This window comes from Gopherus evgoodei, chromosome 15 (genome assembly GCF_007399415.2).
Source record: "Gopherus evgoodei ecotype Sinaloan lineage chromosome 15, rGopEvg1_v1.p, whole genome shotgun sequence".
NCBI lineage: Eukaryota > Metazoa > Chordata > Testudines > Testudinidae > Gopherus > Gopherus evgoodei.
The window spans coordinates 1125879-1140643 of NC_044336.1; the positions used below are offsets into that span (position 1 = coordinate 1125879).

The 14765-nt window shown below is 48.0% G+C and overlaps 2 protein-coding genes and 1 pseudogene across 4 annotated transcripts in view; 1 reads left to right on the top strand and 2 right to left on the bottom strand.

The window, feature by feature from the left end:
* LOC115635683 (zinc finger protein 239-like) overlaps positions 1–14765 on the bottom strand; it is an 811791-nt gene that overhangs the window by 304377 nt on the left and 492649 nt on the right. The window lies entirely within an intron of this gene.
* The window catches only part of LOC115635664, a 1110108-nt pseudogene that overhangs the window by 42055 nt on the left and 1053288 nt on the right, over positions 1–14765 (top strand).
* On the bottom strand, positions 2000–14148 carry LOC115635681 (zinc finger protein 250-like). 3 transcript variants are annotated; one of them, XM_030534796.1, is made up of 5 exons: positions 14091–14148; positions 12911–12997; positions 12065–12191; positions 4985–5098; positions 2000–4614 (listed from the first exon to the last, which is right to left on the bottom strand). In XM_030534796.1, the coding sequence occupies exons 2-5, from the start codon at positions 12932–12934 to the stop codon at positions 3491–3493; spliced, it is 1389 nt and encodes a 462-aa protein (XP_030390656.1). In that variant the 5' UTR covers positions 12935–12997; positions 14091–14148; the 3' UTR covers positions 2000–3490. The 3 variants fall into 3 exon arrangements, with proteins under 3 accessions (XP_030390656.1, XP_030390655.1, XP_030390654.1); XM_030534795.1 differs by lacking the exon at positions 14091–14148 and adding an exon at positions 13638–14061; XM_030534794.1 differs by lacking the exon at positions 14091–14148 and adding an exon at positions 13553–14061.

A 14765-nucleotide genomic window follows, 5' to 3' on the forward strand; every position in this document is an offset into this window, starting at 1 on the left:
TACCATAGCTAGAGCTACCTAATGCAGGGGTTTATCAAGACATTTATCTCCTCTTGCCTGCATTACCTGGGTTCACCTAGAGCTAGCTACATATGTTCATCCACAGCCCCCACAGAAGTAAATGAGGCCAGAGCCCTAGCTGGTGTGAATCAGCTCTATCTCCACTACAGTCAATCCCCAGCTGGGTGTAAATTGGTGTTGCTCCATTGGACTCAGTGCACCAGCTGAGTATTTGTGCCATAAAATTTACTTATGTAATAGACACTGGCCAGGGCCGGCGCTTCCATTTAGGTGGCCTAGGCAATCGCCTAGGGCACCAGAATTATTGAGGGATGGCATTTTGCCTGGGGGTGGTGGCAGGCAGCTCCGGTGGACCTGCCGCAGTCGTGCCTGCGGAGGGTCCCCTGGTCCCACGGCTCCAGTGGAGCTGCTGCAGGCATTCCTGCGGACAGTCCGCTGCTCCCGCGGCTCCGGTGGACCTCCCGCAGGCATGGCTGCGGCAGCTCCACCGGAGCCGCGGACCAGCACATGGGGCGGCAAAATGGCTGTGCGCCTAGAGCGCTAAAAACACTAGCGCCGGTCCTGACACTGGCTGAAATTCCTCTCATGCAGAGGATCAGCATGAGAGCCAGGTTCTGCTTATTAAATCTGAGTGAATAACTGACTTTTCGGGTCACTGGCAATTCCGAAAGAAATCAGAAAAAAAAAATCCAGTCAACCCGAAAACAAATTTTTTTAAGTTTAAGTGAATTGAAAAGTCAGAAAAAATTGTTTTGGATTGAACAAGGTTTCTGATTTGAATACTTTTCACATTAAAAGGAAATTATGAAACAAAATGTTGTTCCAAACCAAAAATCAAAATGTTTCATTTCCAAAAATGTTGAAAAAAATGTTTTGGTTTCTTTTCTATTTTTTTTTTTTTTGTTTCTCCAAAAATTGACATCCAGCTCTACCATTTACATTCTGCTCACGGCCTACATTTGCTCTCTCGCGTGCAAACACTTCTCTGTGTGTTCCAAGCATGATTCATAATTAAACAGAAGTAATTAACATTTATTAATTGTACTACAGTAACAATGAACAGGCCCAGTTCTGATTGGGGCCCCAATGCATCGAGCGCTACATAAACACATAGAAAGACCTGGTCTCTGTGCCAAAGAGTTTACAATCTAAACAAGACAAAACAGAGAAAGAGACAGACTACAGATAAGGAGATGACTGGAAGTTTTTCCCACATATATATTACCCAACACATATATGAAGTACAGCTAGACTGACAGAGGGATATGCTTGGTGATTACGACTGGACAAAACACATATTGTCTAAACTTTTTATTGATGGAAAACTGAATTTTGACTAACGCATTTTTCACGAAAAGGGAAAATATCTGATTTCTGAGGAAAATATCAATTTTTCATCTAAAAGACAAAACAAAACAAAAAAAGCAAAACCCTGAACTCCCTCAAAATGAAATGTTTCAATTTGAAAATTCTGCCAAGGTTGCTTCATGTGAATTGTAGTTCAGTTCCTTCATATCTCCATTCTCCTCTATAGGCCAGATTGCCCAGCTGGACTTCATCTCCCATGATGCATTGTGGCCATGGGAGTTCCATGATTCACCACCCTCCCTCAGCAAGGCATCATGGGAGATGTAGGCCAATTAAGGAAACTGACCCATACAGGATAATGGGGGCAAGAAGCAAACAAACTACATCTCCCATGAGGGACCAGGATATCATTTCAGAATTGAAATATTTCCATTTTGCATTTAAAAGTTGAAATCTCTTGTGAAAAATTTCAACAAAAGCATTTTCCCCCTCATTTTCATTATAATTTTCCATGGGAAATCCCAGTTTCTGACCAACTTTAATGTGATTAGATAGATAAGAGCAGGAGTAGTCAATAGGTGGACCATGGGCCAAATCCGGACCACCAGACACTTCTGAACAGATCCCAAAATGTTATTTACTTATTACCATTATTGTAGGGATTTTTAAAATTAATTTCCCGAGTCTGAACCTTGACTATACCTTAACCAAGAAATTTGGACTTTGAAAAAAATAACTGACTACCCCTGGGTTAAAGGGTATTAAATCCCCCTTAATCCCTCAATATAGAACACAAATGGGACTGAAGTGGGGTCTTGCCCTTGGTCTGGACTCTGCATATGGGTGAAAGAACAGGAAACATCCCTTGAAACACATTTGTGAATGCTATTTCCTGTTTTGTGACCAGCTGCATGGAGTGGGAGCTACAAGATTTTTGTCCATCACTGTGGAGAGCTCCAAAATACAGGAATTGTTCAGAATGTATGTATGTATGTATATGTGTGTATGTGTGTGTGTGGGGGGGGGAACACACCAGATGGCCCCGCTAGTTTGTTATCCCCCCTCCTGCCACCTCAGAGAACCAGAGGCCTTCATCACTTTGGGTAGTTTGAGGCTTTAAGAAAAATAAAATTTCCATTTGGCTCCCAGTTCCTCACAACCCCAGACAAACAATCCATTCATGTAGTGCCCAGCTCCTTCACGACAACCCCTGCTTCCTAAGGCAGCCACTCCCTCCCCAACTCAAATACCTGTTCCCTCCCTCCTTTGACTGTTCCTCTCCCTACATCACAAACACACCAATCCCCTTATACTCCTAAGCAATGTGGGCTGAAATTTTCAAAGGAACCTAAGGGACTTAGGCCCCCAAATCCCAGGGAAATTCAGTGGCAGTTCGCTAACCTCATGCTCCCTATCTATGATCCTGAGAGAGCTCCCATCACTGTAGCATCTTGGCACCTCACAACCTTCAGTGCATTTGTCTGGGCATACCTCTGTCAGGCAGGGCAGAGCTATAACCCCATTTTACAGATGGGGGACTGAAACCCTCATACACGAAAGGCCAGGTTTACAAAGGTACCTAGGTGCCTAAAGCTGCAGATAGGCACCTGGAGGGATTTTTCGAAAGCATCAGATGAGGTTAAGCACTAGAGCTAGCCAAAAACATTCTGAGGGAATGGTTCTCTGTTGGAAGGGGCATTCTGTCAAAATAGGAAAAATGGATTAGTTCTGATGAAATTTCATTGAGGAAAAATAAAATGAGACCGAAACATGCCTAAAAGGCTGAGAGGTTCCATTTCTACCTCTTAGGGAGAGACCATTGTGATTTTCCTTTTAAAATGATTTTTTGTTTAATATATATATATTGTGTGTGTGTGTGTGTATATAATATAAAGTCACAACCAGAACATGATGGAATTTTGTTGCATGGGAAATTTCTACTTTTTTTGGTTCCCTTTTGGAACTGAATTTTTAGGCACTTTTAAGCACCCAAATACCTTTAAAATCTGGCCCTAAAGCACATTTAAATCAATAGGAGTTAGGAGCCTAAAAACCTTTGACGATCTGGGCCTAAGTAATTTGTGGCAGAGCAAGAAACTGACCCCAGGCTAATCCTCAGGGCTACACTCTACCATGCCTCTGGGTGGGGCCAGGTCCCCCATCACAGGTGTGTTTTCTGGTGCTTCTGGAGCAGCAGGTCACTGGCACAGCACTTGCCCAGGTAGGGCCCATCCCTGGCACAGGCTCCCTGGGGCTGGCAGCAGGGTTTCCCACCCCTATGTGTGCGCTGGTGCGCCAGGAGGGTGGAGTTCTGACTGAAGCCCCTCCCACAGGCAGCGCAGCGGTAGGGTGCCTCCCCGGTGTGGGTGCGCAGGTGCACAAAGAGGGTGGAGCTCTGGGAGAAGCGTTTCCCGCAGCGGGCGCAGGGGTAGGGTCTCTCACCCGTGTGGACACGCTGGTGCCGGGTCAGGTTGGAGCTGGCGCTGAAGCTCTTCCCGCAGTCGGCGCAGGCATAGGGCCTCTCTCCTGTGTGCACGCGCCGGTGCAGGGTCAGATAGGCGTTGCGGCCAAAACCCTTCCCGCACTCGGGGCAGATGAAGGACTTCCCCTCCTCCTCTGAGGCAGGAAGTAGCTCCCCAGCATGGGTGCGCTGGTGCCGGGCGAAGTTGGACCGCTCGTGGAAACCCTTCCCACAGTGGGGGCAGGTGTGGGGCTTCTCCTGGCGGTGGGTGCGGCGGTGCCGGGCCAGTGTGGAACCCTCCCGGAAGCTCTTTCCACACTCGGGGCACCGGTGGGGCTTCTCCCCTGTGTGGGAGCGCAGGTGCTGCATGAGGTGGGAGCTCTGTCCAAAGCGCTTCCCGCAGGCGTCACAGGCGTAGGGGCGCTCCCCCGTGTGGATGCGCTGGTGGGTGGTCAGGGCTGAGCGGACGGGGAAGCCTTTCCCGCACTCAGGGCACTGGTGGGGACGCTCGCCGTGGGACCGGCGGTGCTTAGTGAGGTCTGAGCCACACCGGAAGCCTTTCCCACACTCGCTGCACATGTTGGGCCGCTCCCTGGCCTGGCCCTGACTCTCCAAGGCTCCACCACAGGGAGGAGATGGGCCCCAGGTAGGGTGCAGCCCAGTGCCTTGTTCACACGACGACTCCGAGGGCGAGTTTCTCTGCTGCCTTCCTGAACTGCCCTCAGTTACACAGGCTGCTCCCTGACCAGGGCTCTGCACCTGCAGCTGCTCAGGGGCATCCTGCTGCCGCCTCCCCTCCTCCTCCTTTACCATCCCCTCGGCAGCTGCAATTGAGAGAATCCAGACAGAAGTCAGTGCCTTTGCAGGCAGCAAGGGAGCATCAGGAATGGGAATGCTAAAGGGAGTGTCACAAAGGAATTGAGAGGGTCAAAAATCAGAAGCTGATTCCCCAAACCCTCCATCCTCCCAGAGGAGAGAGAGGAGGGCCAGACCTGCCTCTGCAGCCCATCTGAGCATGCAGGGGAAGGGAACTCCAGCAAGTCTCAGGCAGGGTGGACGGGAAGCGCTGAGTTGCGTCCACCAAGAGGATATGACACCTGCTGGGGACAATCCTGACCTGGCTGAGCCGAGGCAGAACTGGAGGAGCTCCCGAAGGCTTGGATGGTTTCCAAGTTAGTTTAACTAAATCCTCACCTCTGTGGCTGTGTCTTGGGACCTCCCTGTCCTCAGAGCCCTGGGGATCTGGGACCCACAGCTCCTCCCCTCCTTCCAGCTGGTAGATCACGATGGGTTTGGGAACGGGAAATCCTGCTCAGGGGTAGAAAATGGGAGAGGTTGAGGCTGGTATTCACGTTGTGCTTCTCATGCAGACAGTTCTCTGCTTTCAAATCAGCTCCTTTCCTTGCTCGGCGAGGGGGCGCTTGAGACAAAGCAACTGGAAAATATTCATGGAGACCCACTCTGAGGGGTCACACATCCAGTGGCAGACAAACAGGGTCCTCTACAGTCCATTTAAGCGTCCCTCATGCATGCATGCGTGCGCGCGCACACACACACACACACGTCCATCCCTGGGGTATAAAAATCCACCTGCCCATTTCACGGGGTAATAGGACAGTGGACTGACTTTTTAAGGTGTACAGTGGGAACCTGGTCAGCCCAGCCCAGTTCCAGGCTGCTTGGTCAAAAGACCAAATCACTGAACTGGAAGAGCAGCCAGGAATGAATAAGGAAGCAATTGCTGACCTTAGCTTTACCACCTGAGGCTGGAATGGTACAAGTAGTTCCAGAGAAGCTGGCGCTCCGCTTGCCTGTGATGGGCCAAGATGGCTTCCGGGAGTTCCAGGCAGTCGCCCTCAGATGTCTTTGCCCAAGAGCTGAGCATGCAGGAAAATGTAGCTCACTCTGGTAGCTATGTCAACAGTGTGCCCTTGTTACCAAGAAGGCTAATGGCATATTGGGCTGCATTAGTAGGACCATTGCCAGCAGATCAAGGGAAGTGATTATTTCCCTCTATTCAGCACTGGTGAGGCCACATCCAGAGTACTGCATCTAGTTTTGGGCCCCCCGCTACAGAAAGGATGTGAACAAATTGGACAGAGTCCAGCAGAGGGCAACAAAAATTATTAGTGGGCTGGGGCACATGACTTACAAGAAGAGGCTGATGGAATTGGGCTTATTTAGTCTGCAGAAGAAAAGAGTGAAGGGGGATTTGATAGTAGCCTTGAACTATCTGAAAGGGGGTTCCAAAGAGGATGGAGCTCGTCCGTTCTAAGTGGTGGCAGATGACAGAACAAGGAGCAATGGTCTCAAATTGCAGTGGGGGAGGTCTAGCTTGGATATTAGGAGAAACTATTTCTCTAGGAGAGTAGTGAAGCACTGGAATGGGTTACCTAAGGAGGTGGTGGTGAAATCTCCATTCTTAGAGGTTTTTAAGGCCTGGCTTGACAAAGACCTGGCTGGGATGCTTTAGTTGGGTTTGGTCCTGCTTTGAGTAGGGGTTGTACTAGATGACCTCCTAAATTCTCTTCCAACCCTAATCTTCTATAATTCTATGTCAATGTCCTAGAGTGAGCCAAAAAGCATGCTGGGAAATCAGGGGAAGGACATGAATCCTGCCCTTACCACAAAGACCTGGAACAGAGCTGGTGGGGAAATTTTTGACACAATGATTTTTTTTTTAATCAGAAAATGGCAATTTATGGAAACTAATTTCTCAGGTCCAAGATGCAGCCTAGGGTCAGAGAGCCGCATCCATACCAATGGGTAGGGAATGTGGCTGGGATCTAGGTCCCTGGCCAGAATCTAGAAGAGCAGCAAGTTCAGTCTATACCTCCTGCATCCGAGGGAGAGCCCGGACATCTCTCACTCTTTGTAAGCTTCCCCCATTGGAGCTGTTTCACTTTGAATAAACAATTAAATATTCACTGGGCCAACACAAGAGAAATTGGTTCCACGGCCTGTGGGTTAGGGCACTCCAGAGGAACTGGGCTGAGCAAAGTCTCTGCTCCAAATCAGAGCCTTGCAAACAGGGAAGTCATGGGACGGAGCTCTTCAGGTGCAGGAGGAGTGACTAGGTGATCCTGGGGGTGATCTGTTAGCTTGTTGTGTGCCTGCTTGATTGATGTTTATAGTGTGGTCTGTTTTGGGGGCTCTGTGCTGAGCCTAGTGGCCTGCTAGGCTAGACTGAGACCATACTAACAAGGCTTTAGCTTGCCATCCTTTGATCCCTTGACAAGCAGCAAGGCTAACTCAGGAAGAACAGGGGGTTAAAAAACCTGCTCCTAACTGACCAGAGGAGCCAGTGAACAGGGGAGTTTTGCAAGGCAACTTAGAGGGGGAGCCTGAGAGCAAGCTACACTTAACAAACATACTCTAAACTTAGGCCAATAACCCTACACATACATCCCAACCTCCTCCTCCCCCTCAAAAAGCCCCCCCAAAACAAAACCCCCAAAGAACAAACAAGCAAACAAACAAACCCTGTAAAAGCAAAAAAGAATGCAGGCAGAAGCCCAGCAGTAGTGTGGGGGCTATCCAGTTTATTATTGCCCTGAATGAAGCATGTATCATTATCTGCCTTGTGGGTGGGTGACGGTGGCATACTTTTGCATTCGGTGAAAAGAGCTTATGGCCCTCAGAGACTGAGTATGGGCTGTGGAGACCAGAGTGGCTGAACTGGAGTAGCTAAGGGAGACAGAGAGGTACATAGATGAGACTTTCCAGGACACAGTGGAACAATCCCACCCCAGTTTGACAGCCTCTGTGCTACTGAAGAGGATGGAAGTCTCGGGGAAGGAGAACATCCAGCTGGAGCAGAGGTAAAAGATTCCAGATGATGTCATGGTATTCCAGTTATTAGGAAGAACCAGGTAATAGTTATAGGGGAGTTGATCATTAGAAATATAGGTAGCTGGGCTGATGACAGGGGGAACTGCACGGTGAACTACCAGCCTGGTGCGAGGGTTGCAGATCTCTCAAAACATCTAGATAGACATGTGTGCAATGCTGGGGAGGAGCTGGTGGTCCATGTAGGTACCAATGACATAGGGAAGGATAGGAGAGAGGTCCTGGAGGCCAAATTTAGGCTGCTGGGTAAGAAATTGAAGTCCAGGTCCTCTCTCTGAAGCTGAAACACTTCCTGTTCCACATGCAGGGCCAGCTAGCAGGCAGAACTGCAGGGTCTCAATGTGCGGATAAGATGAGGTACAGAGAGGAATGATTTAGGTTTATTAGGAAGTGGGGAACCTTTTGGCGGAGGGGGAGCTGTCATCAATATAAAGGGAAGGGTAACAACCTTCCTGTATACAATAATATAAAATCCCTCCTGGCCAAAGGCACAAAATCCTTTTACCTATAAAGGGTTAAGAAGCTCAGGTAATCTAGCTGGCACCTGACCAAAAGGACCAATAAGGGGACAAGATACTTTCAAATCTGGGGATGGGGTGGGGAGAGAAAGGCTTTGTTTTGTCTGTTCTTTGTCTGTCTGTTCTATGCACTTGCTGGAGACAGATCAAGAAAGCAAGCAATGCAACTCCATTAGGATTAGTAAGTACGTACTAACAAGGGAATGCGTTAGCTTACTTTTATTTTGGCTTGTGATTTTCTCTGTGCTGAGAGGGAGGTGTATTCCTGGTTTTCTTTTTTGTAACTTTAAAGTTTTGCCCAGAGGGAAATCCTCTGTGTTTTGAATCTGACTACCCTGTGAGATTATCTTCCATTCTAATTTTACAGAGGTGCTTCTTTTAACGTTTTTCTTTCTAATAAAGTTCTGGTTTTTTTAAAATCTGATTGTTATTTTTAGTGGTCTAAAAAAACAAAAGGTTGGTTTGTGCTCATCTTGTTTATTCTCAAGCCTCCCCAGGAAAGGGGATGTAGGGCTCGGGGGAATATTAGGGGAAAGTAGGAACTCCAGGTGGTCCTTTCCCTGAGTTTTGGCTAATCACTTGTTGGTGGCAGCATTACCTAATCCAAGGTATAAGGGAGAATTTGTGCCTTTGGGAGTTTTTAACCTAAGCTGGTAGAAATAATCTTAGGGGGTCTTTCATGCGGGTCCCCACGTCTGTACCCTAGAGTTCAGAGTGGGGAGGGAACCCTGACAGGAGCCTACACAGGAAGGATGGGCTCCACCTAACCCAAAACAGAACCAGATTGCTGGCATGTATAATTAAAAAGATTGTGGAGGCGTGTTTAAACTAAGGGCTGGGGGAAAGCTGATGGGGGAGGAGGAACACATAGTCCAGACAGACACAGCCTTTAGGAGAGGATTAATTAAAGAGGATACTCCTCATCCTAGTAAAGAGAAGAGGATATCAAGTCCTGTAGGAAGTGAAAAAAAAGAGTTCAATGAAAAAGAGTCCATCACAGTTATGCCACAGCAAGGCAGTCAACTAAATATTGCTTGTGTACAAATGCCAGAAGACTACAAACTAAGAGAGGTGAACTTGAGTGCTTGGTATTGAATTAGGATATTGATATAATAGCCACCACGGAAATTTGACTGAATGATGATAATCAGTGGGACACAGGAACACCAGGGTACAAAATATATAGGAATGACAGAGTAGGTCTCACTGTTGGGGGGGTGACACTACATGTGAAAGAAATCTTAGAGTCAAATATTGCAAAAATCTTAAAAGAATCAAACTATTTCATATAATTTCCATGGATAGAAATTCCATAGTTGACTAATAAGAGTGTAGGTGTAGGGATATACTATCAACCACCTGACCAGGATGGTAATGGTGACTGTGAAATGCTCAGGGAGATTAGAGAGGCCACAAAAACAAATCACCCAATCATAATCAAGGATTTCAACTACCGTGTTTTGACTGGGTATGTCCCCTCAGGATGGGAGGGAGAAAGAAATTTCTAGACATCATGAATGGCTGCTTCTTGAAGGAACTAGCCCTGAAACCCACAAGGGAAGAGGCAATTCTTGATTTAGTCCTAAATGGTGCACATGATCTGGTCCAAGAGGTGAATATAGCTGAACTGCTTGGTAATAGTGACCATAATGTAGTTACATTTAACACCCTTGCACAGGGGTGGACTAGGATTTTGTGGGGCCCTAGGCCAGAACAAGTGGGAGTCCCTCCCCATCCCTTCCGTGCTCCTATCGGGGAGTAGGGCTGGGGTACGGGGGCCTGGAGACTGAAGGATAGTTAATGTAACATCGATTTTTTAAAAAGGCTCCAAAAGGTAGTCCTGGCAAATACAGGCTTGTAAGCCTAACTTCAGTACTAGGTAAATTGGCAGAAACAGATCAGCCACATAGATGAATACCATAAGCTGGGGAAGAGACAATGTGGCTTTTGTAAAGGCAAATTGTGCCTCACCAATTTATTAGAATTCCTTGAAGGCATCAACAAACATGTAGACAAGGGTGATCCAGTTGATACAGTGTATGTGGACTTTCAGAAAGCCTTTGACAAGCCTTTGACAAAGGCTCTTAAGCAAACTAAGCTGTCATGAGATAAGAGGGAAGGTCCTCTCATGGATCAGTAATTGGTTAAAATACAGGAAACAAGGGTAGAAATAAATAATCAGTTTTCAGAATGGAAACAAGTAAAAAGCAGGCTCCCCAGGGATCTGTACTGGGACCTGTGCTGTTCAAAACATTCATAAACGATCTGGAAAAGTGAATACACAGGGAGGTGGCAAAGTTTGCAGACAATTCTAAATGACTCAAGATGCTTACATGCAAAGTTGACTGTGAAGAGCAAGAAAGGGCTCTCACAAAACTGGGTGACTGGGCAACAAAACGGCAGATGAAACTCAATGCAAAGTAATTCATATTGGAAAACACAATCCCAACTACACATACAAAATAAGTGAGTTTAAATTAGCTGTTACCACTCAGGAAAGAGATCTTGAAGTCACTGTAGACAGATCTTTGAAACATCTGCTCAAAGTGCAGCAGCAGGCAAAAAAAGCTAACAGAATGTTAGCAATCATTAGGAAAGGGATACATAATAAAACAGAAAATATCATAATGCCACTATATAAATCCATGGTACACCCATACCTTGAATACTGCATGCAGGTCTGGTTGCCCTATCTCAAAAAAATTATATTAGAATTGGAAAAAATACAGAAAAGGGCAACAAAAATGATTAGGGATGTGGAACAGCTTCTGTACAATGAAAGATTAAAAACTCTGGAACTGTTCATCTTAGAAAAGTGGTGAGTTCCCTCATGCTTCTAGCTATTCTGGGTGGATCTCTCTGCAACAGAATTTCAAAAGGTCTCATTTTTTGTCCTGGTGCGGACGGGACAAAAAACAAACCAAAAAAACTCCCAAACCCTTTGAAATCTCAAAATTTTCACAAGACAGGAAAATGATTTCTCATCTAGCTCTACCTGAAACATCTACGAGCACCTACATGGGCAGGAGATTTCACATAGTAGTCAGGTCTTTAATTTGGCAGGCAAAAGTAATGACAAGGTCCAATGCTGGAAGCTGAAGTTAGATAAATTCAAGCTGGAAATAAGGTGCTCAAATTTAACGGTGAGAAGGATTAACCACTGGAACAATTTAACCAAGGGACAAGGCGTGTTCTCCATCATTTGGAGATTTCAAGTCAGGACCAGATGTCTTTCTAAAAAATACCCTCCAGTTCAACCACAAGATATTGGGAATCTCTGGGTAAAATTCTCTGGCCTGTGTGATGCAGGTTGGACTAGATGGTTATAATGATCTCTTCTTTCTGAAGCTCTGAAGCAGGCTGTACCGATAGCCTCCCCTGAATGCGGACAGCTAATAAACCCACCCTTTTTTGTGCTGTCTTAAGGCAGGTATCTCCGACCAATGTGTCGGACACAATTACTAAGAGGCTAGGGAGAAATATTATTGCCTTGAATTGAAATAAAGTCTGGGAGGGGAAACTCTTTTTTCTTTACAGATCCCACAGATGTGCCTTGTCTCTTTGTGCATCAACACCGGTCACACTAGATTTTCTGGCTGTAAACTCCTCAGGTCACAGACTGTTATTTACTATGTTTGTACAGTGCTTAGCAGAATGGGACCCTGGCCTCTTGGGCCTCTGTGCAGTACTGCAAGCTAAATAGCTTCTGGTCCATGAGAAGAGATGTGGAGGATCTGTCTTTCATATGGGATCTGGGGACTATGAAATGTATCCCTAAGATGTGGAGTCTCTTAAGCACCTGCACTGGCTTCTGCTCAGGGTTCCTTCCCTGCTCCCTTATAAGAACATAAGACTGGAAGAGGTTCCTGTGGTCACAAGCTGTATCCAAGGGGACAGGAATCCTTACCCAGTGAGGCCACAGCCTCATAATTCTCCTGCATGACGTCCCTGTAGAGGGCTCTCTGACCTGGGACCAGCAGAGCCCACTGCTCCTTGGTGAAATACACAGCCACTTCCTCGAAGGTCACCGGCTCCTGGAATAGCAAGAATCTCCCATTCAGAGCTTCCTGCTCCAGCCACAGTCCCACTAGCTGAGTCACGGGAGACCTAGCTGAGCCCTCTGCTGAATTCTGCCATGCAGGGATCAGTGTAGCTCCCATGACCCCTAGCTTCCAAAAGGCCCTCACCCCACTTTCCTTGTATTCCACAGACTCTTGATGGCACCATCCCTGCTTTCGTTACTCACAGAAGCATGAATGGAGTGGGGCAGAAAACAGGATTTATTTTTTGGTAAAAAGTCAAATACTGAAAAAAAAATTGGACAAACCTGAACTAGTTCAATTCCGAAATGCAGGTCAAAAAAACATTCCCCCACCAACCTACTCCTATGGAAAATGGTATCCAAAATTGGTGCGTCATGGGAGTTGTAGTCTGGGGGCCTCAGGCTGCCATCCTCTGTGGCTCAGATAGTCCCAAACATAACTATGCTAGTCTCTACTACCAAAGAGAAGTGGGGCAAAACAGGGCCTGTAGCAGAAATGAGAAGTTCCTTCAGAAACTCCCAGCAGCCCCAACCCCTAAGGGAGTTTAAATATGCCTTCAGGACCTTCAGGGGCTTGGTCCACCTTCCACACCACAGGAGGATTCCCAATCCTCCAGGACAGGTTTGTATCCAAAGCATAAGGGCCTGTTTGACCCCCAGCACTTCGCTGCCTTCTTCTCATTTCCATGAATTTCAATATGAATGCCCTACCTGAGCCAGCTCTGCTCCAGCCATGTCCCTGCCCCATGCCCCGGGAGGGTAGTGCAGTCTGGAATGGACCAGATTGGGTTCTTCAGCCTGTCAGGGTAAGAAGATAGGGCAGGTTTCAGAAGGGGCAGTTAGGCCATTTCACACCCTGATTCCCACCAGGCCTTTTCCCTGCAGACATTTATCGGGGGTAGCTGTGTTAGTCTGGATCTGTAAAAGCAGCAAAGAGTCCTGTGGCAACTTATAAACTAACAGAGGTATTGGAGCATGAGCTTTCCTGAGTGACATGCATCTGAGGAAGTGGGTATTCACCCACAAAAGCTCATGCTCCAATATCTCTGTTAGTCTATAAAGTGCCACAGGACTCTTTGCTGCTTTCCCTGCAGACAGATGCTCATGACTCAGTGGTGGAAAAAGGCTTGGTTGCTTCATGCCAGTGCAGACCCATATCCCCCCACCAGGACTGCCACATTTCAACCCCCCATTTGCCCCAATACCAGAATCTCTGAACCAAATACTACAAAGGAGATGAAAGGAGCCACTTTGGGGGATCCCCCTGACACTGTCCCCAGGGCAGCACATTCCCCCAGCAGCGCGGGGACCAGACAGAGGCAGGAACTGGCTTTTCCTCTCCTCGCCCCTCACCTTGTCCCAGGAAAGTCAATCTGCCCCGGGGTGCTGCAGGGAGTGGAGCTGGGCAGGGCTGCGAGCCGGGAACCTCCTTCCCCACCTATTGCTCCTGCCAGTCTCTCCTCCTGTCTCCCTTCTGCCCCCTCCCTTCGGCTGGGAGACTCGGTCCCTGGCCCGGCCCGGGCCGTTCTCTCTCCCGGAGCTGGCTCAGCTCCTGCAGGCGCTCAGGGAATCAGAGCCAGGGGGGGTCAGGGAGGCAGCAGCTCTGGGACTCGCAGACCCCTCCCACCCCAGACCAGAGCTGGGGCGAGGAGGGGCCGGTGGTGCAGAGTCACTTTCCTGCCCGGCCCCAGCCCTTCCCCCGTGTCTCTCCCCTCGCCTGCAGGCTCCGGCTCAGGAGCTGGTGTCAGCAGAGCCCGGGGCTGGTTCCAGCCCCCGAAGAACGTCCCCCCGGCTGGGCACAAAGGGGTGTTGTCTCTCTCCCGGCTGGGAAGCGGTGGCTGCTCAGTCCCGGCTCCCCTGGATGACAATGGAGGGGTCATTAATGTCTCACCCCGGAAGCTCAATTGCTGATATCCTGATCTGAGTGCAGAAAGAGCAGCCCTCTCCCACAGCTTCATCCAGAGCCCTCATGTGGCAACAGCTAATTTCTACATTAGAGATTGCTTGTATACGCTGCATCCCCAGGAGGAGGTCTGCGCAAATCTAAAGATGTGCTTTTGTCAGCAGAGCTTAAACCAGCTGCTTCCCAAACAAAATAAGCTGCAGGGACACAGCTGAAGCATTGTGGTGCTGATATAACTGTCTGCTTTATTGAAATATCGCTAAGAAAATCACCCCTCTAAGCGTTGTTTGGACTTGGCCTTTAAAACCTTAGGGCTAGCCTCCAGTGCTTAGTTTGTGCCAGGGCTTGCCAGCGCTGAGCCCTGGCACCTGTGCACTTGGCAGTTCATAACTCCAGTACCTCTGGTCTTGCTGTATCAGTTAATGTAAAAAAAGTTCTTGTGCCCTGGCACCTCTTTCATTACAAATTAAGCACTGTTAGTCTCCCTCAGTGTCACTGGGTATTGTAGCATTCAATACATGTTTCTGTTAGCAGCAGCTCTCACAGGCAGGGGGCATGTTCCAGCAGCCTCTGTGTCTCCCATCCCAGGGAAGGTTTTGATCTGGTGGAACTATCTCACATGCATGTGTGCTAAGGTGGAAGGGTGAGTGGGGACAGGGAGTA